This window comes from Pseudochaenichthys georgianus, chromosome 13 (assembly GCF_902827115.2).
Source record: "Pseudochaenichthys georgianus chromosome 13, fPseGeo1.2, whole genome shotgun sequence".
NCBI lineage: Eukaryota > Metazoa > Chordata > Actinopteri > Perciformes > Channichthyidae > Pseudochaenichthys > Pseudochaenichthys georgianus.
This window is the reverse complement of record NC_047515.1, coordinates 27780523-27805797: the sequence shown is the minus strand read 5'-3', so window position 1 is coordinate 27805797 and position 25275 is coordinate 27780523. Positions and strand designations below refer to the sequence as shown.

Sequence of the window (25275 nt, the reverse complement as noted above, 5' to 3'; positions counted from 1 at the left end):
CAGAACCTTTTGCTGCTGTGACTTGTGATATGAATTCTCCGGCCGATGCTTGTAATAAACTACCAGTGTTTGACATCAGAACTCCTGCTCGTCCCGTGTCTCTCTGAGTCCTGACTCTCCATTGAAGCAGAGGTTTCCCTTACAATCAGCACTCAGGACAAACCACTGTTTCTGAGGAATGTACTCATACAGAAGAGAATAATATAAACAACAGGTATTTTAACACATTTTATTATGTTACTTAAGGAAGCAAATTCAATGCTGGATTCTGGGAATAACTCACAAGTGTGTTGTGGAAATATAAAAAGTGCAAAACCACACTGTTCCTCCTTATGAAAACAGTTTTAAATAAAGATGAAGAGTATCCCCAGGCACATAAGACAAAGTCTGACCCAGCGAGGCTCAAAGACAGTTCTTACACAGCACCGAGTGAAGGAACCCAAGCCAGCAAATATCAGATTAGTACAAAATACAGTACACGATTACAGGAAGAGATGGAGTCACTGGGCAATGGCGTTCATTAACCTTTGGACAGTAAGCCTTTTTTAAAGCAGCTCAAGTAAATGAAGAACAATGAGAGCTTAAGCCTCACAAAAACACTTTGGCTCTCCTGTTAAACAAAGTCGTATTCTGTATTACAATTCAAAACAGTGAATACATGTGTTTTATGTACACACAAAATAAAGCTATGAGTAAAAGCAAACACATCTTGAACATAATATAAATGTAAATAACTGCTGCAATGACACTAAACATGTAAAGCAGACTAGAGCGTGAAACATTGACACATACATAATGCACATGTGAGAGCAGTCTCTGCGTTACATTTTAATATACCTGGAACTAAAAGGCCTCGCCGTTTTATCCTAAGGTTTTTAAACATCCTGTAATGGATCTTTTGATTTTCAGCGGCATGTCGCTCCTCAGAGCACCAACTGCATCACAAGTTTGGCAACATTAGAAATGCTGAGAAAACTGAACTGTGTAGCAACTAGAATCAGCAAAGTTACAGAGCAGATGGGCTGCCAATGCCCGCTGCTCGACACCCCGCAGGCCCCGCAGGCTGAGATTGGCCAGATTTCATACATTTTTTGGACGAGCTAAGACCAACCCGACCCATCTGACATGTCAGAGAGACGACGCAGCGAGGTGAGACTGCAACACTGAGGACAGTTCACCTTGCTTCAGAATTAAAACCGAAATCATTCATAGGTCAAAATTGCAGCCGATGGTTCAGCCAGTCTTTCACACAACAATACAAACCACACACACATTCAAACACAAGAACAACACGTGCTGACACAAACATACTCTTTGTATTTTAAGTAGGCTGGTTCAATACGGGGGATTAAAGCTGGTTACCTTGGACACATTATTGATTAAAGGCACTATCAATAACAAGCGTCACATCAGAGCGTGTACAAAATTCTGGGTCGGTGGGTTTTTTGTATCAAAAAACAAACAAAAAACAAAACAAAAAAACATCTATACATGTTTTCTTAATGGGGTTTCTTTGCATATAAAATGTACATTCTAGATCATGCAGTAGCACCGTGGTTTGTTGAGGTCACACTGGTGAGCTCTACTTCCTCCTCCCACAGAATTTGCCCTGGCATCCCGCAACGCCACCTGCAGCAAAAACATCAGGATTATACTTTAATCTCTTCTAAGAATACCCCAGAGACATTCACACACACATCAGCTTTTTTATGTAGCAGGCTACAACGGCATCTGCCGTTGAGGACGATGTAATAGGGTCATTGTATTTTTAAAATAGTTTTTGAATTACAGAGCCGATGGAGATTTACAGAAGAAATAAAATCCTTGGTTTTTCCTGAAATTATAAAGTCATTTGGTAGAAAACATCAACCTCAACCGACAAATTATCCTTACAAATGTGTGCACTGCTTCAAGTTTTTCTTTCTGGTAAATTTGGAGGATTTTTTCTAGGAATATTACCCCCCTCCCTGCTTTGCCATTGATAATATTAGTTTTAACTTTAATGGCTGTCGTTGTAGTTGTTAAGCTGACTGAAGTTGGTAAAAGTGTTTACCTCTGTAGACTCCTCCTCCTCCTCCAACTCCCCCTCTTCCTGCACCAAGGAAGCCCTGCAATGGGCCGTACTTCGCTGCTTTGGCTGCAGAAAAAAGGACAACCAAATTACTAATTTACTTTGAATAACAATGCTAAACAAATGTTTTAATGCCTTTACATGTTTCCCAAAAAGTCTTGTTTCTCTGCTGTAATGTCTGAGTGAAGTTTAGGTTGATAAATGTGTGACCACAGCATCCATACAGCTACTATTCTGTACCAACCAACCAGAAGGAGGAAAACACCTGCCAGTTTAGGAATTTGTATACAGTTTATTTTATATCCGCCAGACCACAGTCAATGTGTGGAATTTTATTTTAGCCTTGGAAATAGTAGTTGGACTTTACTATAAACACGTATGATCCACCTCACAACCTCAACAAAGAAAACTAGTATAATTTGAACTAAGATGATGTTGTTAAATGTTTGGGAATATGTATAACTCTAGACTGAAATACAATGAGTGATGTGGATGGTGTGTAAAGGGAAGGGCTGTCCTAAGATATAAGAATGCATTGTGATTTATGATTTTTACAAAAACAAACCAGACTGTAAACATCACTGGCCTACAGAAAATTACATCAGTGTTAACTGAGTGTTCACGTAGCAACACACGCATCATCCATGTGACATCTATTATTACACAGATGAGTTAGACCATAATGTAATGTCTGTACATTTATATAATGATATCCTTTATTCATTTGGCAACAGGACAACTTAACTGTGTATCATACTTTATCCTTGATTTACAATTCCAATGATTGGATTTCTTGGTAATAAAATTATAAACAAACTTGTTTATTTATATGAACAATACCAAAGAGGCAATGACATAAAACCACTCATTGTATGGAAGGTCGTGGGGGGCTGTAGTTAATCATGAGCCGGCAAGAGTTGCTGAGAAACTGACATGCATGAAACAGACTGTGGGAGGAAACTGTTGAATCCAAAGTAATCTAATTTCACTCATTCATTCAGAGATCAAACTATAGACTGAAAGAAACCAGACGTGTTCTCCTTGAAATAATCCGTAATCTCTGATGTTCAGGAAAATGCAGATTATCATCACACTGTGCCGTGCCATCTGCACCGATAGCACACACGGAATCACTGAAACACTTTCCAAACAATTTGACCAGGAGCAGAGAGACTTGATATTTATTATAAAGCTTTATCTTTTCTTATTGCTTCCTGGTGTGGAGATGTGTGTGAATGCTGAGATGTGAGGAGGGGGTTTGTACCTTGTTGAGGAGTCAGTGGGGCCGGCACATATCCATCTAAACAAAATCAAAGACAAATGAGATAAAACATGGTGCCATAAGACTAACGCTGATATATAACCACTATGGATCGGTCACAGTGGATGATTTATGTGTCCCGGCCAGGATGTGGTGAGGAGACTTGACATTAGTATAATATCACATGAGAGGCACGTCTGATCCAGAGACGCTCTCAGTGTATTCAAGTAACCAGTGTGTACAGACAATGTGTTCTCCTGTCTGTGTTTTGTATTTAAAATAAATTAAAGCTAACAAGAGAGAAGGTGCTTAAGGTTTTGCCTATTAAGCTGCTGGAATTTGAATAAAGTGAGCTCTGACACCAACCAATTTTCTTCTGATGTGTTTTGCAAAATGGGAAGAAGACTACAAACATCATTAACATTTCAATTTGCTCTACTGTCAGTAGTAATCCAATTAATCTTTGTGTAATTAGGTTCTCAGAAAAGAAAAGGGCAGGTTGTCATTAATGTGTACAATGTAATACCCTGAGGTAAACTCAGCCTCCCATGTGTGTAAAAAAACGAGTGATAGATATTAGAAATGAAATTATGTTAAAAGTTAAACCCGCCCTTTCTGCCTTCACGAGGTAAATAAATACAAGTAATATGAATATTTTCTATAATAATAGTATGTCATTCAAACCATGCGTCTATATGATCAAATGTTTTAATTTTGTGACTAACATTCAGATTTTCTATTCTAAATTTGATCAGAGATTTAATTGAGATTGCATGCTCTCTACTGTACGTCCACTAGTAAAACGGTAATAATTCTTGTTTTCTTATGCGAGATTCCATGGAAACCCCCATAGTGGATATGAGCAGAAGTTGTAGTTGCATTGTGTTTAAATTGTCCAGATTAAAGGGAGGGAGAAAAGATACATTGTCCACATCCAGGGCTATTGAGCAATAACCATAAGAGTGGTCATTCTGCTTTGGTTCTCCTCTCCCTTTCTAAATGCCCTCAGCTCTAAAGGGGAAAACGATGAGTCAGTGTTCCTGTTCTTTCATCCATCCAGCTGTGTTACCTTCCCTGATGGCAGTTGCGCATTAATCCACCTTTTCATCCAGAAACAATGATGAAAAGTTAAAAACTACTGCGCACTAAATCCTCTTCTACGGGAAGAAGTTTGGCCAGCATATTCTGGTATATGTTTGACTTTAAGTAGCAGTGAAAAACAATAATGACAGAAACAACATACAAATGAACCTTTCTGTATCTATACTGAAGAAAAAATGGTAAGCTGGCTTCTTCTCTTGCCCCCTCCTATTAAGATAAATGTTCCTATTATGTCATCTGTTGGGTCCTTTCCACTGATTTATAACCTGCAGGTTACTGCACAGCACGCTGTTTAACACCTATCTTACATTTACATCGTGCACAGACACAGACATGCAGAGAGAGCAGTTGTCATACTTTGGTAGTACTGTTGGGGGTAACCTCCTCCATAACCAGGGACCACAGGAGCCACAGGAACTGCACCTGTAACATTAAAAAGCTTTACTTAGTGTACCATGGAGAAGAGGCATAGACAGAAAAATAACATCCTATCCTATTGGTAACCGACAATATTCATCATACAATATAATCATTAACTTTGATAGTCAAACTGTTGTGATATGATCATGCAAGTTGTGAAAAAACTACCTAGTAACAACTTTGAGTGACACATTCAGTTTTAGGGACGTCAAGACGTTAGTCATTTATATTATTGTTTTTATGAATATATTGTTTATAATCATTTCAATCAATAATTGCCTGGTGTCTGTTTGGCAGGGCAGGCTGTTCCGAATAGGAATTCATGTATTTATTTAAAAACCAAAAAAAAGGATTCGTGGAGGCCCAACTCTAGGTGACTGAGCCCCCTTCGAGGTCTATCTGTTCACATGCTGGACAGTATGTACTGTGAGTTTGATATCTTGATATATTTTTATAGAAGCCAATTATTATTCATTATTTGGCAAACCCTTCTGTTGGAAAAAGCTATTGGCGAACAAGAAAAGTTATTAAACCATCTGTGGAAGCATTTCACACAGACGTGTATCTCTCTGGCCTTTGGGAGGGGGATTAGGGGAATGGGTTTTAAAGAGCAGCCTGGTCGGGGTCTGTGAGGCCGAGAGAGGAGCTGCTGCTGTGAGATTACACTCATCCCTCACTGGTGACCAGAGGAGGAGGAGAGGACCAGAGGCTACTCTGCACAAAGCGTGGAGAGTGTGGTGGACAGCTGATTTGAAATGTGTCCCATATTAGCCACTATTGTTTTTTGTTGATGATTAAAAAACAGTAAAATAAGATAGTACCTAAAAACGGCGTATGAGGACCATTGTACATGAAAAATAAAAACCGTTGAAGTTGGATCCACGTCATCATACCACAGGCTCTGTTTAATGCCTGCAGCGGAGGACTTAATGTTATTTTACTGTGCATTTGGATTCAGAAATATGGAAAATAACATTATCATAAGCATGCAAACATTGAAGAGACAAGTCCAATTTCAAACACCATAGTTTGAGTTTTCTCTTGGATATATTCCAGCTCCATCATTTATTTACTTTGATCCATAAAGGCCCCAATACTGCGTCCTAGCATAAGATAGTAAACAAACATATGGTTTTTCCTCACCTGGCTGATAAAAACCGCCACCTCCAAGATGACCGTAGCCTGAAAAGAAGACCAACAAATCTCAATAATGAGTCCATTCTTAGGATTTAACAGTGAGTATGACCTGTTATATTTGTTTGGTTCCTATATCTGTTGTTGTTTGTCCCCCTGAGGTGAAGCCAGTGGCTCAGCTGAGGTTGCAGCAACAACATCATCCAAACGTCCTCTGGCAGAGTTTTGCTATTACAGTGCAATTCTCCGGGGGTTTGTGTTATGTTCCAACAGTCACACTTTGATGTTGCACACAGCTTCACTAACAGTAATCAGTCCCCATCAGGAAATGTTATGTTGTTGACTTGCTTCATTTACAAACTCCTAACGGCACTGTAACACTGCAGGGAGCAGAGTTATTTGCTTGTTTATACTAAGCCTACTCTTGTTTTTGATTTTATTTATCTTCATATACAGTGCACTACTTTTTAATTGTGTGCATTATTTGTTATATTGGTGTGGTTTGGGATGAAAAAAAGGATCCCCTGTATGTTCTCAAGCCCTTGTTGATGTTACAATTTTGATTGCCTAATTTATTATCTACAGTCTGCATAAATGTTTGTTAACTTCATGTGTTTTGCCTGAGGACGAGATGGTGCATCTCAAGGGGATTGTCCTCTTATTATAATTTTAAAAAGGGAAATATAACTAACATGGCAGCTTTTATGTATTCACTAACACATGCATTTTTCTTGGAACTCATCAGTTTCTCCAAAAAAACACTGAATAGATTATGTTCATACCGGATTGATTTTAATGCAGTAAAACGTTTAATCTAATTTCTTCAGCAGGAGCTTTGTCACAATCAAAGGAAAGAAAACAGTATTTGATAATCACCCAAGTCCTAAAGAAATAAATCCTACTTTAACTAATTTACTATTACTGAGTATTACTGAGAAGGAGGAAGCAGGGTGGCATATTGAGTATGAACACATATGAACCTCATACAGTATATGCCTACATCGGCTCCACTTTTCCAAGCTATTTGACATTTAAATGATGTTTGCTTTAACAGTTACAGGCCTGTTACTCTACCTGGTTTGGGTGGTTTAGCTCCACCTCCAGCACCTCCCAGTCCACCTGCAGCGGGATACTGTAGCCCACCTGTCACAAGACAAAGAGAACTGGCTTAGATTTGATTACGTTAACCTCGCTGGCACAGGATTGTAAACTGGCTTCAACCACTGTAATTACTGCCGCCAACACCAGAGGATTTTCTTCATCAAAGTTCCCCCCCCCCCCCCCCCCTACAGAAACTTATCAGCATGTCGGTCAGTTTCCTGCACAGGAAGTGGGATGTGATGCCATCTCCTGACCAACTGTCACTTTGAGCACCGAGCAGAACGTTTTAGTTTGTTTATGTTTTTGTTTTTATTGGAGGGACATGTGTAAAAGTGCTGTCGGCCTCCTCTCCTCTCATACATACCCTGGCCATAACCATGTTGATATGGCCTGTATCCCCCTGAATCGTGACGACAGAGAAAAGTAGCATTATTTTCTGGTGGCTCAACTCACCTCTTCCAGTTTATGTCAGGGACGGGCTCATCGGAGAAATGTTAATAATAAAAAAAAACATGCTAAAAAAAGAGGTTATAATTTAAGCCCTATAAATTGAATAAGGACGAAATTGTGTTTTATGAATCCAAATTAAAGGAATAATCTGGATTTTTTTTCAAGAGCTTGGAGAAACAGACAGGCCCATGCTAAATGATGTTCTTTACATGGGAACGTGCCGAACTATGCATCTACTGTAGGGAATATGTTGACTCTGAATAAATACCTAATACAAACCACATTTAAAGAATCCATGTGTCCCTAAACTGACACTTTTGTCGATGTTTGTAGGGTTCACCGAAAAAGCATGTTTTAACACCTGAAATAAATATGTTTATGGGTTCTGACCTTGATAGCCTCCTGCTGCCAGTGGGATCCCTGCTCCTCCTGCTCCGCCAACAGCTACAACAAGCACAACAAAACAATGTCTGAGCCTTAACAAGCAAAATGCCAAAACATAAATATGTGATATAACTAGATGGAGATGTTTGTGAAATGTCTCCTACATACCTGGAGGATTCAAAGGCCTTGCTCCAGGCAGAGTGGCTGCTCCGGTACCAGCACCATAAGGAACTGCAAAGCAAAAATAATAGAAGTTAAAGTAGCCACATTTTAATCCAAGCCTGTAAATGTTTGTATAATTAAAAAAGAACTTGCCTCCATAGTTTCCCCAATAAGGATATCCACCTCCGGCTTGACCAACACCTGCAACTGAACCGATGGAGCAAATGTGTTAGAAGATTGGAGGGGTAAAGTCAGAAGATTGAACAATTGCTGTTAGATTAGATTCAATGACTAGTTAAAGGTGGGGTAGGTCATTTTGGAGAAACCAGCTCGAGTGCGCTAGAATTTGAAAATACACAGCCGGAAAAAATCTGTCACTTCCTTACAGAGCCCCTCCTCCAGCACAAACGTGCACATGACCAATGAGGGCAGGAGATAAGTTTGTGCACAGATGGAAGGCTGACAGGCAGGTAGGCCATCCAGTTATTTTAGCCGGGCCGGCTAAAATGATTGGTCGTGCTTTTTACAGTACTCCGACTTCCACAGATTACATTTTGTAATGGATTTTTTGTCAAAGCACCTCAGATATTCATTGCTATCGGGATGTTAAGAGCACTCCATGAAATATAACAAAAAGTGTATCTCGAGCCGGTTTCACAAACTTACCTACCCCACCTCCATGAATAGTTAAAAACACTACACACATTTGTGAGCTCAGGGATTTGTTTCTAAAATGATTAAAAAATGTTAACACTTAAACAGAGATGAATTAAACATGTAACTGGATATTGAATTGTAAACTCAGGTAGGTAAATGTATGTTCACCCAATACTGAATGTTTTATCATTAGCGTTCAATGTTTCTAGTTTGTGTTATAGTCTTATATGGAGCCAACTAAGTTTCCCTCTCAGGGACAACAAGATTTGGACTAAAAGTAATGCAGAAAAATCATTTTGCATTTGGTCTCAAGTCCATCACAGGTAAAATAGTGCAGAAAGGCAGAAATTACTGCAAACCCACAGAGGGATAAAAGTGATGACTCTTCAGTCTTTTGGCGGTGTAATTGGGCAGAGAAAGACCTGATGCAGCTTTTAGTAATATATTAACTGCCGCTTTTAATCGATCCGAGTTAAGTCATTAACTGTCCAGACAGAATGTGCACAGTAAGATAAATACAGTGAGTGAAAGTAGGATCTGTAACATATAATATAATCATAAAAGGTGTATTGATAACATTATTAGGATGTTTTCATTCTTAAATGACAACATTATCATTTTAGATTTAGATTTGATTAGATTCATTTCGAATGAGTAAAACAATAATACAAACATTATAATAATGAAAGGAAACATGAGAATTATTACACAATACAAACTTAAGCAGTGTCAAATTGATAAACACAAATATTACTGATTCTAAATTATATATAAAGTCATAATGATCTACTTAATTACATTATCATTAACACTTGTAATAAGGCATGCATAACTTAACAAATAATCTTCAATCAAACAATGTCATCTTATTGTGTTGCAGCTACATACAGTAGAGGCATTTATTTTTTATAGTAATACCACATAGTCAGGATCTACTAACGGCATATGAACTATTGATTTATGTTGATTGTAAAGCAGGCAAAATAGAGAAATGCAGCAATATTGCAAAAATAAATTCTGATGAATTATTTATTAGCCATATTTACCCGGTAGGTACGGTTTAGGTGCTTTGCCACTTGTGCCAACACCGACACCTGAAAACAGCAGTGTTTAAAATGATTAAATTCACTGACTACATCCAAGACAAGTGTGGACAGGGCTGTTTAATCTGTATATGTCGCCATCATTTGGCCACAAGGATGAATCGTATCACGTTAACTTTCAATACTAAAATACAGCTTGAGTGCTGATTACAACATGGAGTTATTGAACCAATTACATTTTAAATATTGGCTAGGATGTTGAACTCCGGTTGCAACTTAAAAGAGAAAATAGATGTATACGTTAAAGGTCTCCTATTGAACAATTGTTAGGCATGTATTATAGGTCTCAGATATATAAACATTTATAAAAAACATGTCTATGAAATGTTTTGCTCAAAATACCAAACAGATCACCCATACTAGCCATGCCTCATATCCCTCCGTTTCAGCCCTGTTAGAGTAGTGCTGATTCTGAGTCCGTAGCATTAAAATAATAATAATAATAATAATAATTGAGGCCGTGGGTGTAAAGCCAGCCCACATGTCCGATATTATGTCATATCGGCAGCAAATAGTTTAAAAAGCCAACAAGGAAATAAATATATAGAACACCAAAAATACAAATTCAAACCTTGTGCATAACGTTTTAATACTAAAAAACGGTTTAGATAATATCTGATATTTTTAAGACTCAACTGTAGCTATATGATTTTGATTGCTATAAGAAAATAGATTTGTACCCACATTTTTAACATAATAATGTATTTGTTTAAATATTTGATTAGATAAAATAATTCAGCTGTTATTGAAGTATGAAAGTAACATGAGCAGGTGAACTTTGAGGTCGGTGTGGTATCATATCGGGACCTAACTCTTATATTTGTTACATTTCAGTCAATCTCAGACCCAAACAGAGGTTGTTTACACTTACCAGGCTGGCCTTGGGCAGTTGGACCAACTAAAACACAAGCAGAGGTTTCAGTTAGTGAATGTTACACATGTTAACAGACAAAAAGAGAGCAATCTCTTTCAAATAAATAAATTCGGAACAAAACACTATATTTCATACAACTCCAACATGATAATGTAAAAGTGTAAATGGCTCATGATCTGTGCACTCTTACCACCAGAGGGTGCTGCAACACCTGCTCCACCTGTGACAAACAAATACAAAAGGTGGGAGTCAAAAATCTAATGTCTGAATAGAACAGAAAATAATATATTGTTGCATATTGTTTGGTGTAGTTTCAATATGAGAGTGTTGACATACCAAGACTTGTGCCAGCTGTGAAATAAAACAAAAACAATGGTTCACCAGTTAACCATCTAATGTTTGTATTTACTCTAAATGAATGTTTAAGAAACAATATGCAGAACCACTTACCACTGGGCTGAAGAATACCACCAGAAACTGTAAAACATCCAGGAATAAAAACAAGGATTAAAACAAGATAAAACAGATTCAGAAGTGAATTAAAAATATGCAATTGTTTTAAACCCACCGCCTGTTTTCACACAGCCACCACACCAGTAAGAAGTGCAAAAAAAGAAGAACAATTAATCAGTAAAATTGTGTTTTACAAAACAACATTTCAATAATCTTGTCAGTTTGGTTTGATTACATATATAATAAAAAAATATATATGCCAGTGGAGGCTGCTGAGAAACCAATTCAGAATCAGAATCAGAATACCTTTATTTGAGGGGAAATGTACATTAAGAATGAACCATTAACCAAATATACCAACAGGTTATATAGTGATGTGGCTACACTTACAAATTGTGCTCTTAAGATTTGATTATGTAATTATAAAGATACACCTGAATGCTGATTAAAACAGTGACCTGCAAAACTAAAGATTCTAAAGTGTCTATTTAGGAAAATATATTCACAAATACTCATTGGAATATCCTATTCTTTATCAGAGAGAAAAATAAATAAATTAGATATAAATACCACAGATTTTATTTTAGAGACACAGGTTTCATGCAAACAGCGAGTCTTACTGGGCTGCAGAACCTCTGCGACAGTAGGCGTGGGCTCTGCCAAAAGACAACATGGCAACGTGTCATCCATTGTGCCATAAAAAAGCGTGAGTTAGAAAGCCTAAAAGAGGCAGAAGCTGTGAGGGAGAATGCAATACTGCCACAGCTGGGAGGCTGTAAGCCAGAGGTGGTCATTAGCTGCTAGCACTAGCAATACAAACATGTGTGGGCAAGAAATGGATGAAAAAAATGTAGAGTTAATAAATGATGGCATATTGCGGTGCAGTAACCCAGAGCTACAGCACAATTGCAAAATATACTGTAAGTGGAAATGCTGCTTCCCTTTCCTCCCATATGATTTATACAGCTACTGCAAAAACATACATGTGTGAATGTGTGTATTTGATTTCCTAACACATGCAGAGTACTGGCATTTCACTGTACCTGGTTGAACAGTTCCAGCAGCACTTGCATCCGTTGCTATAAGATCAATAAAAACTTGATTCATAATACAACACTTTTATAAAAGGCAAATGTAAGAAATATGAACCTGTATTTTCTACGTCACCTGTCACCCCAACAGCAGAACCATTTGTGCCAACGCCGACCTCTGGAGCTGGAGTAGCTGGTCCCCGCTCAACGCCAACCCCAGTGACGCCTCCTACAAGAGGCACACAAGGTTAGCAAATACATGCCACCGTTATCTGAATGCTAAATTAAAAAAACGAAAAGCTTTTGTGCAAGTCTCCAACTGAAAGGCTCAAAATAGTGGCTCTTGATGTTTCTGGTTTTTCCTTGATACATCAATACTCTATTATGGACTTTGTAGTAGAGGAACCAAATGAAAATTGTAATCTATTAATTATTGTCTTTTCATTAAAAAAAAGTATTTAGCTCAATATGACCAAATACCACTGGTAAATAGTACGTCTAGATAGGAGTCTGTCTTCCCAAAAACAATTGTGTTTACTGTTACAGTATAACATAATTTGTTACATTTAAGGTTTATAGTTTGTGATGAACATACATAAAGAGTTAAATCTTAGCAGAAGGGAAACGCTACCTTTACGTGTGAAAGGAATGCATTTTCAATAAACCCAAATAGAGTAATTTAAGGCAATTTTGTAAGTTTTATGATGAAGTTAATTGTCAGCAATGTTTAGACTGGTCCTCTTTGTTTAGTTAATTCATGTGGAGTTAATTTAGAAAGTTAATCCACCATACTTGAGGTGTTCTTGTAGCTAATTGATCAAAGCTTTCCCCCCTGTTTATACTTATTTATACTTACTCCAACCTCTAATCCTGGACATGTGGAAGAGTTTCAGACATGTCGAACAGATGATTTTAGGAAATAGGACTTTTTTACTGGTAAAACTGGTGAAAAAAAATGACTGAAAGAGTTTCCAGATGCTCTTTATCATGTTTTTGTGCTTTCACACCGCCTGGATGTTCTGCATAAACTCAATAGTCAATAAAGTCTATAATATCATCAAAATCTGAATTGTGACACAAATGTTATCACTTTGTGAGATGACAGATAAATAATACAAAAAAAGTAGGTGCCCCACCTCCTCCGGCCCCTCCCTGTCCTCCTGTTCCTAAGCCTGCTGCAGCTGTTCCTCCAACACCTGATTAGGGGAAAAGAGATCGTTATCTTAATCAACACTTAAACAATGCCCAACTCATTTAAATCAGTTTATACACAACAAATGAAAAAGTGTGAATATTTAGTTTTTGGCCCAATTAATATAATTTAATAAAAAGTAGGATAAATTAAAGTTTCTATTGGAATACATTTACAGAACTCAATGTTTAAGATTGGGGTTTGTGTGGCTATTTATTTTATCATATTTAGCAGCTTTTGCGGCAGCAGAGTATTGTCCACCTTGTAAGTAGCCGGTACCTGCTGGTACTCCTCCTGCTCCTGGTACGAGCCCCACTCCAGCTCCTCCTTGAACTCCTAATTAAGGCAAATGAAGCAGGTTCCATGATAAGTTTGGTCAAATGTAATAACAAGTAGATAAAGACAAATAAAAAGAGAAAATACATGTGTAATTACTAAAAACTGCAGAGTTGCTGTAAGTCAATACGTTAAGGAATGTCTCTGAGTTTGGGTTTTATACCGTATTTAGCAGCTTTTGCGGCAGCTAAGTATTGTCCAGCTCCCAGTCCTGGGACAGCACCAGGAACTGCTCCTGCTCCTCCCCATCCTGGAACAAACCCTGCTCCAGCACCTCCCGCAACTCCTATTCCTGAAAATGATATTGTTCTTATAGGAATGGGCTAATTTACAAGAAAATGTCTCTGATGTGTAGTATTTCTACATTTACCATATTTAGCAGCTTTTGCGGCAGCAGAGTATTGTCCGCCTCCTGGTAAATAACCGGCACCTGCTGGCACTCCTCCAGCTCCTGGTACAATCCCTGTCCCGGCTCCTCCTGGAACTCCTATTCAAGGGAAAATGTGCCGTTTCTATCATTAATTACGGTATGGACCGTACAAAAGGTCACCAGTTGGTTTGTGGACTACACTTCTGAAGTCTTGAGTTCAGTGTTGAGAGCCGAGCTGCCTCTAACGTTTGCTTTTTCCTTGATAACTTAAGATCCAACTGTGCATATACTAAAAAAACTCAACTAAAATCCTTCATCTGGTTAACATAAATCATGTAAAAAACAACAACCAAGATCTAAAAAAAGTATTACAGAAATGTGGCTTGACTCATTGATGAAGTACATTTAGGACAACTTTTGGCAGACAAGCAAAGCGCTTAACGTAACACTTAAGGACACCAGATGAAAAAAAAACGGTTTACCTTGAAGACCTTACATATTACAGATTTCTCTAGGTTCAATATACTTTTGGTTTTTGGGTAATAAAACAACTCAACAGATTTTTTAAGTAGGTCTTATTAAAAATATTTAAGTAGAAAATGTACATATTACATCTTTAAAGAAAACATCTTACCATACTTTGGGGGTTTGACTCCAGCCCCAGGTCCATACCCTGTTGGGAGGCACCATTATATTTGTTACCTAGAAGTCATTGCATCATATTGAATTATCATAAATGAAACAGCAAAACTTTTTGTCGACGCTTATTTTTTAAAACTCACAACCATAGCCGGCACCAACACCAGGAAGTGGCTGTCCTGCTCCACCTGGAACTACGCCTCCTTGGCCTGCTCCTTGGCCTGCTCCGGGATGTTAGGAATAAATATTACATTTGACAGAATTTATTGGTAAGCTATTGCCATTTCAAACAAATACAATCTATCAATGCATTCAAGGCACAATTTACCAAAACGTGTTATTGTTTCATTGGATTGAGGTAATCATTTCTTCACCATCAAAATTATTGGGAGGACACACTTTATGAAATGATAATCATGACACTACATAAAATGGGAACAAATATCCGCTCTCACCATATTTAGGAGGTTTAGCACCAGCCGCCAGCGCTGCAATACAATATGCCCAGAAGAGAAGAAGAGATTTTAGTCAGTAATAAAAAAAAACTTATAATACTCATGTAGATAAAGGAGCATGCTTACATCCATATCCTGGTAAAAATGGGACTCGTCCAGGAACTCCTCCTCCACCTGCACCACCACCTGGGACACCCCCTGCACCGCCTTGACCTTGATTCAAAACAATAATATTTTAATCATGCACACTCACTTAAAATACTACTTACAATATCTATAGTTCTGGTCAGCAATTCATTTTGAAATCGAGTTACCATATTTAGCAGCTTTAGCAGCAGCTGAGTATCCTCCTGCTCCTCCTACTCCTCCTGCACCTAATACACCTGTTCCTACTCCTCCTGCTCCTCCGAAGCCTCCTGTTCCTACTCCTCCGAAGCCTCCTGCTCCTCCGAAGCCTCCTGTTCCTACTCCTCTTGCTCCTCCGAAGCCTCCTGTTCCTACTCCTCCTGCTCCTCCGAAGCCTCCTGTTCCTAGTCTGCCTACGCCTGTCAAAGACAAATGTATTTCCATGTGAAGCTGGTGGTATGGTTAAATGCAGGAACAATTAGTTTTTTCTTGCAATTGAATTATCTATATAAGAATTTATAACAATGAAAAACAACTAAGAATCAATAGTAGAACTTTAAAAGAAAAAACTGAAACTCAAATGACTATTCCTCCTTTTTCTGTGCATCCTAAACATGCAGCAGTTTGGAACATCAACTCCATTTCACTGGCTTTGCATCTTAGAGCGATACAAAGCAGTCTCTCGTATTGTAAAATAAACTTTGCCTTTAAACAAACCACCACCAGAACTTCTTAAGGTTGTGATGTCCCAAAGATAATTATAGCAATATAGTCATGGCAACACAGCTTCTTCTCCATCCATGTGATACTGTAAATAAATTCCCCTTAATTAATCGTGTTATCATTGAAATCAAGATATTTTTTTGCAAGAGAGACTTGAGTGAAGCCAAACACAATAAAGATTGTTCTAAACTTAGTTGGATTTTTATATTTGGTGGAAAAAAATACCATATTTAGCAGCTTTTGCAGCAGCAGAATATCCCACTTGTCCTCCCTGTCCTCCGGTCCCTAATTGTCCGCCTTGTCCTCCCAGTGTTCCTGTTCCTAATTGTCCTCCTGCTCCTCCTTGTCCTATAGTGTGCAGGGCCAAGGGGGCAAGAAAAAAAACGTAATGATATTCAATACTTACTCCACTAAAATTATTATGTTCCTGTGAATACACAAAATACACAAAGACAAACAAAATGTTATACACTAATTCATTGATACACTACCATATTTAGCTGCTTTGGCTGCTGGTGAGTATCCCCCAAACACTGGTGCACCTCCTGGTAATCTTGATCCTATTTGGAGCCAACATTTATCGAGATGCTGTTACTGAATTCAAGGTTAAGTTACTTAGATGAGTGGATAATGGAAACATAAATACAAGCATATGGCATCATTTTTTTAAATAAGCAATGGGAAAAACAACGAAAACAATGCTATTCACTTTTCAGTTATAAGAATGATTACTGTACATTTTCAGTTTAGCTTTTTATGTCTTTTGCTAGATCATACCTCCTGGCACCTGCCCTGGATACTGTGCACCAGTGCCTCCTGGCAGTTGCCCTGGATACTGTCCTCCAGCGCCACCACCAACACCCCCTGCCACACCCAAACCTGCAGCAAAGAGCACAGACTCTGTTTGGATCCAATCATGTTCTTTAATCATGTTGCATAACTTTATGTTTTGTCTTGATAGAAAAGCATTGTAGGTAATAAAGGTGTTAGGTTACCATATTTAGCAGCTTTAGCCTGAGCCGGTGAGATGCCTCCAGAACCTACTCAGAAAGAACGGGAAAATAAAAATTCAACCATAATAGTTCAGATGTTCGCCAGCAGTGTGGCTTTTTGTTGAGTTTGCTCATAGCTAAGTTTGTCACATTTCTTTCTTCCCCAAGAAGAAGGCTGTCACTTTGTCAGCAGGATTTGAAAAAAAATATAGCTTGCTGTAGCTTTCTAAAGCCCTTAATTTGTTGAGCTGATTCGTTTGAATTGTAGGAAACAAATAATTGTTCACTTTCGTAACCACTGCCAAACTGAATTTTCAAAGGACTATCCTGAGAAGCTCTATACTTCACTTTAGTAGGGCTTTAAACCTTTTTTTTTTCTTCTTTTGCACGGTATCTTACCTCCTGGCAGTTGCCCTGGATACAGTCCACCAGTGCCTCCTGGCAGTTGCCCTGGATACTGTCCACCAGTGCCTCCTGGCAGTTGCCCTGGATACAGTCCACCAGTGCCTCCTGGCCGTTGCCCTGGATACAGTCCACCAGTGCCTCCTGGCCGTTGTCCTGGATACAGTCCACCAGTGCCTCCTGGCCGTTGCCCTGGATACAGTCCACCAGTGCCAGCAACACCACCAACACCACCAACTGCACCCACACCTGGAGCAGAGATCACAGCTTACAAATATGTTCTGTACTAATGTTAAACACATGTTTTCTGGTTGGAAAAGCATTCTAGGTAATAATGTGGTAGCTACCATATTTGGCAGCTTTAGCCTGAGCAGGTGAGATGCCACCGGTCCCAACTCCTGTAGAAAGAAAAAAAGGGGTTATCTGGTCTTCTCTATTGTTCTAGTAAAGCTGTAGGCTGTGGTCAAACATCTGCCTTTACCTCCTGGCACCTGCCCTGTATATGGAATACCAGCACCCCCAGCACCGCCAACATTGCCAACACCTGAAGAAGAAATAACTAACTTGTGAGATACAAATATGTTTCTTTACTGATGTTTCACAAATTGTATTGTCTTTTCTTAGTACAAAAGCATTGCTGATAATAAATCAGGAAGGCTACCATATTTGGCAGCTTTAGCCTGAGCAGGGGAGATGCCACCGGTCCCAACTCCAGTAGAAAAAAAAAATACATTCAGGATTCTCTGGTCTTCTCTATTGTTCTAGTAAAGCTGCAGGCTGCAGTCAAACGTGTGTGGTGACCCTTTCCCTTTCCCCCCCCATAATTGTCTCGTCTTAAACATAGGCAGAAATATATTTTTCCAACATCCCAAAATACTGTATTTGGGTGTTGATTACAGTTTTATCTCATGATGGTGTGGAAATGGCACACTGTAGTTATCTTTTTGTTGTTCCTTGTTACTTTACCTCCTGGCACCTGCCATGGATACTGAACACCAGCACCGCCAACACCGCCAACATTGCCAACATTGCCAACATTGCCAACATTGCCAACATTGCCAACACCTGAAGAAGAGATAACAAACTATAGCTAGGTACACATGTTTCTTAATTATGTTTCACACATTATATTGTGTTTTTCATGGTACAAAAGCATTGCTGGTAAATAATTACGTAACTACCATATTTGGCAGCTTTAGCCTGAGCAGGGGAGATGCCACCGGTCCAAACTCCTGTAGAAAAAAAAAAAAACATCAGGATTCTTTGGTCTTCTCTATTGTTCTAGTAAAGGTGTAGGCTGCGGTCAAATGTCTGGTGGCCCTTTCCCTTTTCTTCCATAATTGTCTCATCTTAAACATCAACTATAGGCAGAAATATATTTTTTCCAACATCCAGAAATACTGTATTGGGGTGTTGATTACAGTTTTAACTCATGAGGGTGTGGAAATGGCACACTTTAGTTGTTTTTTAGTTTGTCCTCGTTACTTTACCTCCTGGCACCTGCCATGGATACTGAACACCAGCAGCACCAGCACCGCCAACGCCTGGAAAATAAATCACAAACCTTAGTGAGTTACAAATGTGTTTCTTTACTGATGTTTCACAAATTGTATTTTCTTTTCTTGCTACAAACGTATTGCTGGTAATAAATCAGGTAACTATAATATTTGGCAGCTTTAGCCTGAGCAGGCGAAATGCTCCCGGTCCTCCATTCTATAATCATCTCGACTTAATCATTAAATATAGGCAGACATGTTTCTCAAATATCCAATAGATTTGAATGTAACTTTTAATTAAGGCATGGTGTGTAAATTGCACCATGATACTCTACCTCCTGGCATCTGCCCTGGATACAGACCACCAGCACCCCCAACACCGCCAACATTGCCAACACCTGAAGAAGAAATAACAAACGTTAGTTTAGTACACATGTGTTTCTTTACTGATGTTTCACACATTATATTGTGTTTTTCTTGGTATAAAAGCATTGCTGGTAGTAAATCAGGTAACTACCATATTTGGCAGCTTTAGCCTGAGCAGGGGAGATGCCACCGGTCCCAACTCCTGTAGAAAGAAAAAAAATACATTCAGGATTCTCTGGTCTTCTCTATTGTTCTAGTAAAGCTGTAGGCTGCAGTCAAATGTCTGGTGGCCCTTTCCCTTTCCCCCCCCATAATTGTCTCATCTTAAACATCAACTATAGGCAGAAATATATTTTGTCCAACATCCAGAAATACTGTATTGGGGTGTTGATTACAGTTTTAACTCCTGATGGTGTGGAAATGGCACACTGTAGTTGTTTTTTAGTTTGTCCTCGTTACTTTACCTCCTGGCACCTGCCATGGATACTGAACACCAGCAGCACCAGCACCGCCAACACCTGGAAAATAAATCACAAACCTTAGTGAGTTACAAATGTGTTTCTTTACTGATGTTTCACAAATTGTATTTTCTTTTCTTGCTACAAACATATTGCTGGTAATAAATCAGGTAACTATAATATTTAGCAGCTTTAGCCTGAGCAGGCGAAATGCTACCAGTCCTCCTTTCTATAATCATCTCCACTTAACCATTAAATATAGGCAGACATGTTTCTCAAATATCCAATAGATTTAAATTGTAAAGCATGGCGTGAAAATTGCACCATGATACTCTACCTCCTGGCACCTGCCCTGGATACAGACCACCAGCACCGCCAACATTGCCAACACCTGAAGAAGGGATAACAAACTTTAGTTAGGTACACATACACATGTGTTTCTTAATGATGTTTCACACATTATATTGTGTTTTCTTGGTACAAAAGCATTGCTGGTAGTAAATCAGGTAACTACCATATTTGGCAGCTTTAGCCTGAGCAGGTGAGATGCCACCGGTCCCCACTGCAGCGGAAAGAAAAAAAACATTCAGCATTCTTTGGTCTTTTCTATTGTTCTAGTAAAGCTGAAGTCTGTGGTAAAGTGTCCAGTGACCATTTTCCTTTTTTCTATAATTATCTCCACTTAACCATCAAATATTGGCAGAATAATTTTTTTTAAATATCCAATTGATATAAATTAAACTTTTAAGGCATGAGGGTGTGAAAAAGGCACCATGATAGCATACCTCCTGGCACCTGCCATGGATACAGACCACCAGTACCGCCAACACCTGAAGAAAAAATCAAAACCTTGAGTTAGGTACAAATGTGTTTATTTACCGATGTTTCACAAATTGTATTGTCTGGCCTGTCTTTTCCTTATTCCTTAATAAATCCCCTCTTAACTATCAAATGTGAAAAATTATTCCAACATTAAACAAAACAGTTTTTTCGGACATGGAATGAACTTTTAAGTCACGAGGGTGCAAACATTTTTGTTTTTGTTATACTCTACCTCCTGGCACAGGCCCTGGATACTGAACACCAGCACCGCCAGCACCTGAAGAAGAAATCACAAACTTCAGTGTTTCTTTACTGATGTTTCAACATTTGATTTGTGTTTTCCTTGTTGGAAAAGCATTATAGGTAATACATGTAGTCGCTACCATGTTTGGTAGCTTTAGCCTGAGCAGGTGAGATGCCATGACATGTTTTTTTCCAACATCCGACAGATTTGGATTAAATGTATAGGTCAAGAAGGTGTGAAAATGGCACCGTGATACCCTACCTCCTGGCACCTGGCCTGGATACAGACCACCAGCACCGCCAAGATTGCCAAGATTGCCAACACCTGAAGAAGAAATCACAAACTTTAGTGAGATACAATGTGTTTCTTCACTAATGTTTCACAAATTGTAAAATAATTTGTTGTTACAAAGGCACTGCACGAAATAAATCAGGTAGGCTACCATATTTGGCAGCTTTAGCCTGAGCAAGGGAGATACCACCGGGCCCAACTCCTGCAGAAAAAAAGAAAAGAAACATTTATCATTCTTTAGTCTTTTATTTTTAATTCTACAACATATAAATTGTCAGTACACTCGTAAATACACACCAGTTCCAACAGGATATCCAGGCCTCAACACAGGACCACCCTGTCCTCCAGGAAGTCCATCGCCGCCATTACCAAAGCCATAACCTGAAACATTGTAATGTGAAACATCATTCACCAGTGAACGTATGCCAAGGTTATGCCAAATGTTTGCAACTTGTCTTACCTAAAGGTTGTTTGCCACCGGATGTTGCTCCGTAGCCACCTGAGGGGAGTGAGACAAATACATGAGAGCCAAACAATGAGCCAAAATAATGCTGCTTGACAAAACCTTAAAAACAGGGTCTAAAATACATTTTCTGAGACATGGTTGAAAGTTTAAAACGCAGTGGAATTATGATGCCATTTACTTGACTTGATTGCTTCAAATACATTAAAAACAGCTTTTAATTAATTATAGTAAATGTTATTAGTTATTCCATGAAATGCATTATTACATTGCTGAAGTAGAACTGTACTTGTTAGTGTGTGTGGAAGCAGCTGCTTTTGGTTAGTCCTCTTTTTCTGTGTAATGTATACCAGAACATCTCTTAGGGATGAATTGTGTTATTCATGCATGTGCTCTCTTAATCATGGTTGGCCTTCTCCATGACATTTATAGATGAAAGTGAAACATGATTATTCACTTGCCTCCTGTCTGCTAAACCTGTGCAGCTTGTTTTGCCTCTAACACATAGTCCTTAATAATACCCAATGTATATGTCTTAAAAGATTTTTAAATATAAATTCAGTTTTGAATTACTGTCCTACTTTAATTAAGGAAGGGTTTTTTTGCGACTGAAAAACAAGGCTCGTCAGATCCCTGATTCTGATTCTGTTACAGATGTTGAAATTCAAACTAATCATGATTGGATTTTTTCAATTTTAAAATGCCAGTAATGACACATTTGGCAATTGCTTGTGCCTTTCAATCATTTGGATTATTTTCTGTGCCCCTACCAAACGTCATTGATATATAAATAAGCAACTCAGCCGACATTTTAAAAGATTTTTCTTTGTATTGAAAAGCATATAACGTTTGAACAAAATCCAAAATGTAAGCAAAAACCATCTGCTTTGACCCACAGGGATATACAGTATATCTCACCTTGCACTTTGGGTGATTTTAGGGGGTATCCGTGGAACAGTCCCGGCTGCATCGGGCCACCGTACCCACGACCTCCTGTGACAGAATACATGTGTACAGACTTGATTATCTAAAACCAATAATACTGAAAAAAAATAAATTATATGTTTGTAATATAGCATATTATAAATCTAGTTACCTGGTCCTTGACCTGCTTGTCCTGCCCCTCCAACTGCAACAAAACAATCAAACAATCCAATCAGACACGAAGATGAAAGAAGATGAATGTGTGAATGTAATTATGAGACGAGTTTTAGCAATGACACAAACACTATTAAATATTAGTTAAATATATATCAGTAAGCTGCATACAGACCATGATCATTGTTGGATATATAATGTACTTGACAACCAGCCTACGTTTGACAAAATTAATTGACTTAGTTCATGTGTTTATTATTTACCTTTAGTGTTCCTTTGAATATATATTTGCGTTGTCTATTGAAGTATTGTTTATCTTATTGTTTTATGCGCCACAGCTGTGTTCCCTGTGATTTTATTCTGTTGCAAAGTGTAATAAAAAAAGTGGCATGCGATGGACATTAAATAAATAAAAAAACTCCCAACACTCATGAGGGAACCCTTACTAGACTTTGGATTCAGGCCAGTTCCTGTCGCCACACCAGGCAGAACTCCACGTCCGCCAAACCCTGAAGTAGCGATGAGCAAACAAAAGACAAAACATGAATCTCTGATGAAAAAAAATCACTTGATGAAAAAGGTGACAAATATTGCCTGAGATAAATCAATGAAAGATACAAACCTTGTCCAGGTACCAGTCCACCTTGGTAAAGTCCCGGCACTCCGAGACCTGCCACAGCCAATCAGAGGATAGTATTGCACTTCTGTATCCACAATCAAATATGTAATACACACTAACCTACTTTTTAGCTTCATTGCATGTGCATTTCATACATTAGCATATACATACATGTATATATGTATATGTAATGTATGTATGTTTCTTTTATTTTCCTTGTCTTTGCTCTGTTAAGCACCTCAGATCAACTGTCCTTTTAATAAAAAGTGCAATTATGTAAAGGATATATTTTGGGATACATTTGAAACTAAATACATGATGAATATATGAATGAAAAAATAATTAGATGGTGTTTTGCCATCTACTAAATTGCATCCTGTCTGCCTACTTCAGCCTTTTCAGTTAGTGGTTGAGTCTAACAAACCTGGCACTTTGGAAGCTTTCTTTCCGAGACCACCACCAAGACCCCCTCCTGGAAGGCCCATCTGAGGAATAACAGGTCCTGAAAAAAAGATTAAAAGTTACTACATCTGACAACAATTATATAAAGGTGAAAAACATAAGCATCTACTTTGACCAGAAGCTGAGTCAAACTGTACCTGTGGTTTCTGCCTCCCAAGGACTCTCAACACTTTACTAACTAAAAAAGTGTTTCTTAAATACATTAGGGATTAGTACTATATTTGCAGCCGAAAGTTGCTCCCGGTCAGAGAACTAAGCTTGAACAAAGAGCCAATTTGAGGTTTGCAATGTTGTAGAATTCTTAAAGCATTGCCGTTTCAAAAGGAATGCTAATTGTTGTTGAAGTCCTTGGGAGGCAGAAATCACGTTATGACCATCAACAGTGCAAAATGTAATCAAAAATAATGATGTGTTAGTCTTGCCTCCAACAGGTACTGCGGATCCAGTTCCTGCGCCTGTTGAAGTAAAAGTACACAGACAGAAACACACGAAATTGGACGAAGTACTCAGTAGTCAGATCATTGAAATGTTACTTGAGAAATCAGAATATACTTAAAGTACCAAAACCAAAAGTACTCATTCTGTACAACAGACAATTTTAGAATAATAAACATACCATTATTGAGTAATTTGTATTATTGATTTATTAATGTGTTCATTACTTTATTGTTAATTGTAAAGCTTTCAATTATTTAAAAAATGTTTTACTTTAGTATAGTTTTACAGTTGACTGCAATTTTCTACCAAAGGATGTAAAGTTAATCCTAACCTAAAGTAACTGATGATAGTTATTTGTATTTGTATTTGTATATTTAAAGCAAAGTAATCACATGTAGTAAAATATTTGAGTAAGAAACAGACATGGACAATTCTTAAGGTACGTCACTGTTGTACTTCAGCAAAGTACTATAGTAAATGTACTTAGTTACTGAGCACCACTGTAAAAAGAAGATATTGATATACATTTACAGGTCTGATGATAAAGCCATTCAAACATTTTGTGAACATAAGAGTAAAGCACACCTTACAAAACAAATACTCAGTAGTGTTACATCCCATGGCCACTGGAGGGCCCTGTGGTGCTGAGCAGAGGGATGAGCAGGCTACTTGTGCCAGGTTCATTTCAGCAGGGAGCCATCGAAGGACTGAACACTGCTATACTAGAGAGCAGCTAATCGGGCTGTACACGCCTGTCATCATGCTATGTTCAAAAGCAACATGGCTGAGTTTAAATCAAATCAGTATAGTCAGCCAGCATGCCTGGCATTAGCCTTGCCTCATCAAGTGCCTCATATATTTGGCCCATGCAGGAAATGAACCATCAACTTAACTCATAAGGGAGTTTGGCAGCAGGATAAAACACATTGGTTTGTTTGTTGAAACTTTTTTGTCCATTTGTCATGTTAAACTCCCCGGACATTGCCGGACAGACATTGCGCACTGCCTTAAGTATGTCTTCTGGGAGATTCGATGAGGAAACATTTGGAAAGGGAATGTTTTGTATTGTCTGCGCTCTTTA

General features: G+C 38.4%; 1 protein-coding gene across 2 annotated transcripts in view; it reads right to left on the bottom strand.

Moving 5' to 3' along the window:
- Window positions 1-213: 213 nt before the first annotated feature.
- Window positions 214-25275, bottom strand: part of elna (elastin a) — a 47928-nt gene continuing 22866 nt past the window's right edge. Inside the window, exons 8-61 of one of the 2 annotated variants that reach the window (XM_071205196.1) lie at window positions 24179-24211; window positions 23719-23796; window positions 23298-23345; window positions 23122-23184; window positions 22674-22706; window positions 22496-22570; window positions 21575-21613; window positions 21412-21495; window positions 21266-21316; window positions 21085-21147; window positions 20812-20856; window positions 20543-20587; window positions 20272-20319; window positions 20095-20148; window positions 19764-19817; window positions 19451-19501; window positions 19269-19331; window positions 18928-18981; window positions 18619-18669; window positions 18404-18502; window positions 17919-17981; window positions 17785-17835; window positions 17435-17686; window positions 17039-17083; window positions 16821-16922; window positions 16535-16603; window positions 16269-16391; window positions 15509-15739; window positions 15321-15407; window positions 15195-15227; window positions 14883-14960; window positions 14735-14773; window positions 14101-14217; window positions 13894-14022; window positions 13674-13730; window positions 13339-13398; window positions 12339-12431; window positions 12215-12250; window positions 11792-11827; window positions 11169-11195; window positions 11055-11069; window positions 10909-10938; window positions 10716-10742; window positions 9788-9835; window positions 8238-8291; window positions 8091-8153; window positions 7929-7982; window positions 7453-7488; window positions 7062-7130; window positions 5997-6035; window positions 4791-4856; window positions 3336-3371; window positions 2054-2137; window positions 214-1629 (exon numbers count right to left, since the gene is read on the bottom strand). In XM_071205196.1, the coding sequence (XP_071061297.1) occupies window positions 1583-1629; window positions 2054-2137; window positions 3336-3371; window positions 4791-4856; window positions 5997-6035; window positions 7062-7130; window positions 7453-7488; window positions 7929-7982; window positions 8091-8153; window positions 8238-8291; window positions 9788-9835; window positions 10716-10742; window positions 10909-10938; window positions 11055-11069; window positions 11169-11195; window positions 11792-11827; window positions 12215-12250; window positions 12339-12431; window positions 13339-13398; window positions 13674-13730; window positions 13894-14022; window positions 14101-14217; window positions 14735-14773; window positions 14883-14960; window positions 15195-15227; window positions 15321-15407; window positions 15509-15739; window positions 16269-16391; window positions 16535-16603; window positions 16821-16922; window positions 17039-17083; window positions 17435-17686; window positions 17785-17835; window positions 17919-17981; window positions 18404-18502; window positions 18619-18669; window positions 18928-18981; window positions 19269-19331; window positions 19451-19501; window positions 19764-19817; window positions 20095-20148; window positions 20272-20319; window positions 20543-20587; window positions 20812-20856; window positions 21085-21147; window positions 21266-21316; window positions 21412-21495; window positions 21575-21613; window positions 22496-22570; window positions 22674-22706; window positions 23122-23184; window positions 23298-23345; window positions 23719-23796; window positions 24179-24211 (3527 nt within the window). In that variant the 3' untranslated portion in view covers window positions 214-1582. Of the gene's footprint in view, window positions 1630-2053; window positions 2138-3335; window positions 3372-4790; window positions 4857-5996; window positions 6036-7061; window positions 7131-7452; window positions 7489-7928; window positions 7983-8090; window positions 8154-8237; window positions 8292-9787; window positions 9836-10715; window positions 10743-10908; window positions 10939-11054; window positions 11070-11168; window positions 11196-11791; window positions 11828-12214; window positions 12251-12338; window positions 12432-13338; window positions 13399-13655; window positions 13731-13893; window positions 14023-14100; window positions 14218-14734; window positions 14774-14882; window positions 14961-15194; window positions 15228-15320; window positions 15408-15508; window positions 15740-16268; window positions 16392-16534; window positions 16604-16820; window positions 16923-17038; window positions 17084-17434; window positions 17687-17784; window positions 17836-17918; window positions 17982-18403; window positions 18503-18618; window positions 18670-18927; window positions 18982-19268; window positions 19332-19450; window positions 19502-19763; window positions 19818-20094; window positions 20149-20271; window positions 20320-20542; window positions 20588-20811; window positions 20857-21084; window positions 21148-21265; window positions 21317-21411; window positions 21496-21574; window positions 21614-22495; window positions 22571-22673; window positions 22707-23121; window positions 23185-23297; window positions 23346-23718; window positions 23797-24178; window positions 24212-25275 lie in introns of both variants that reach the window. The other variant, XM_071205197.1, reaches the window with a different exon arrangement.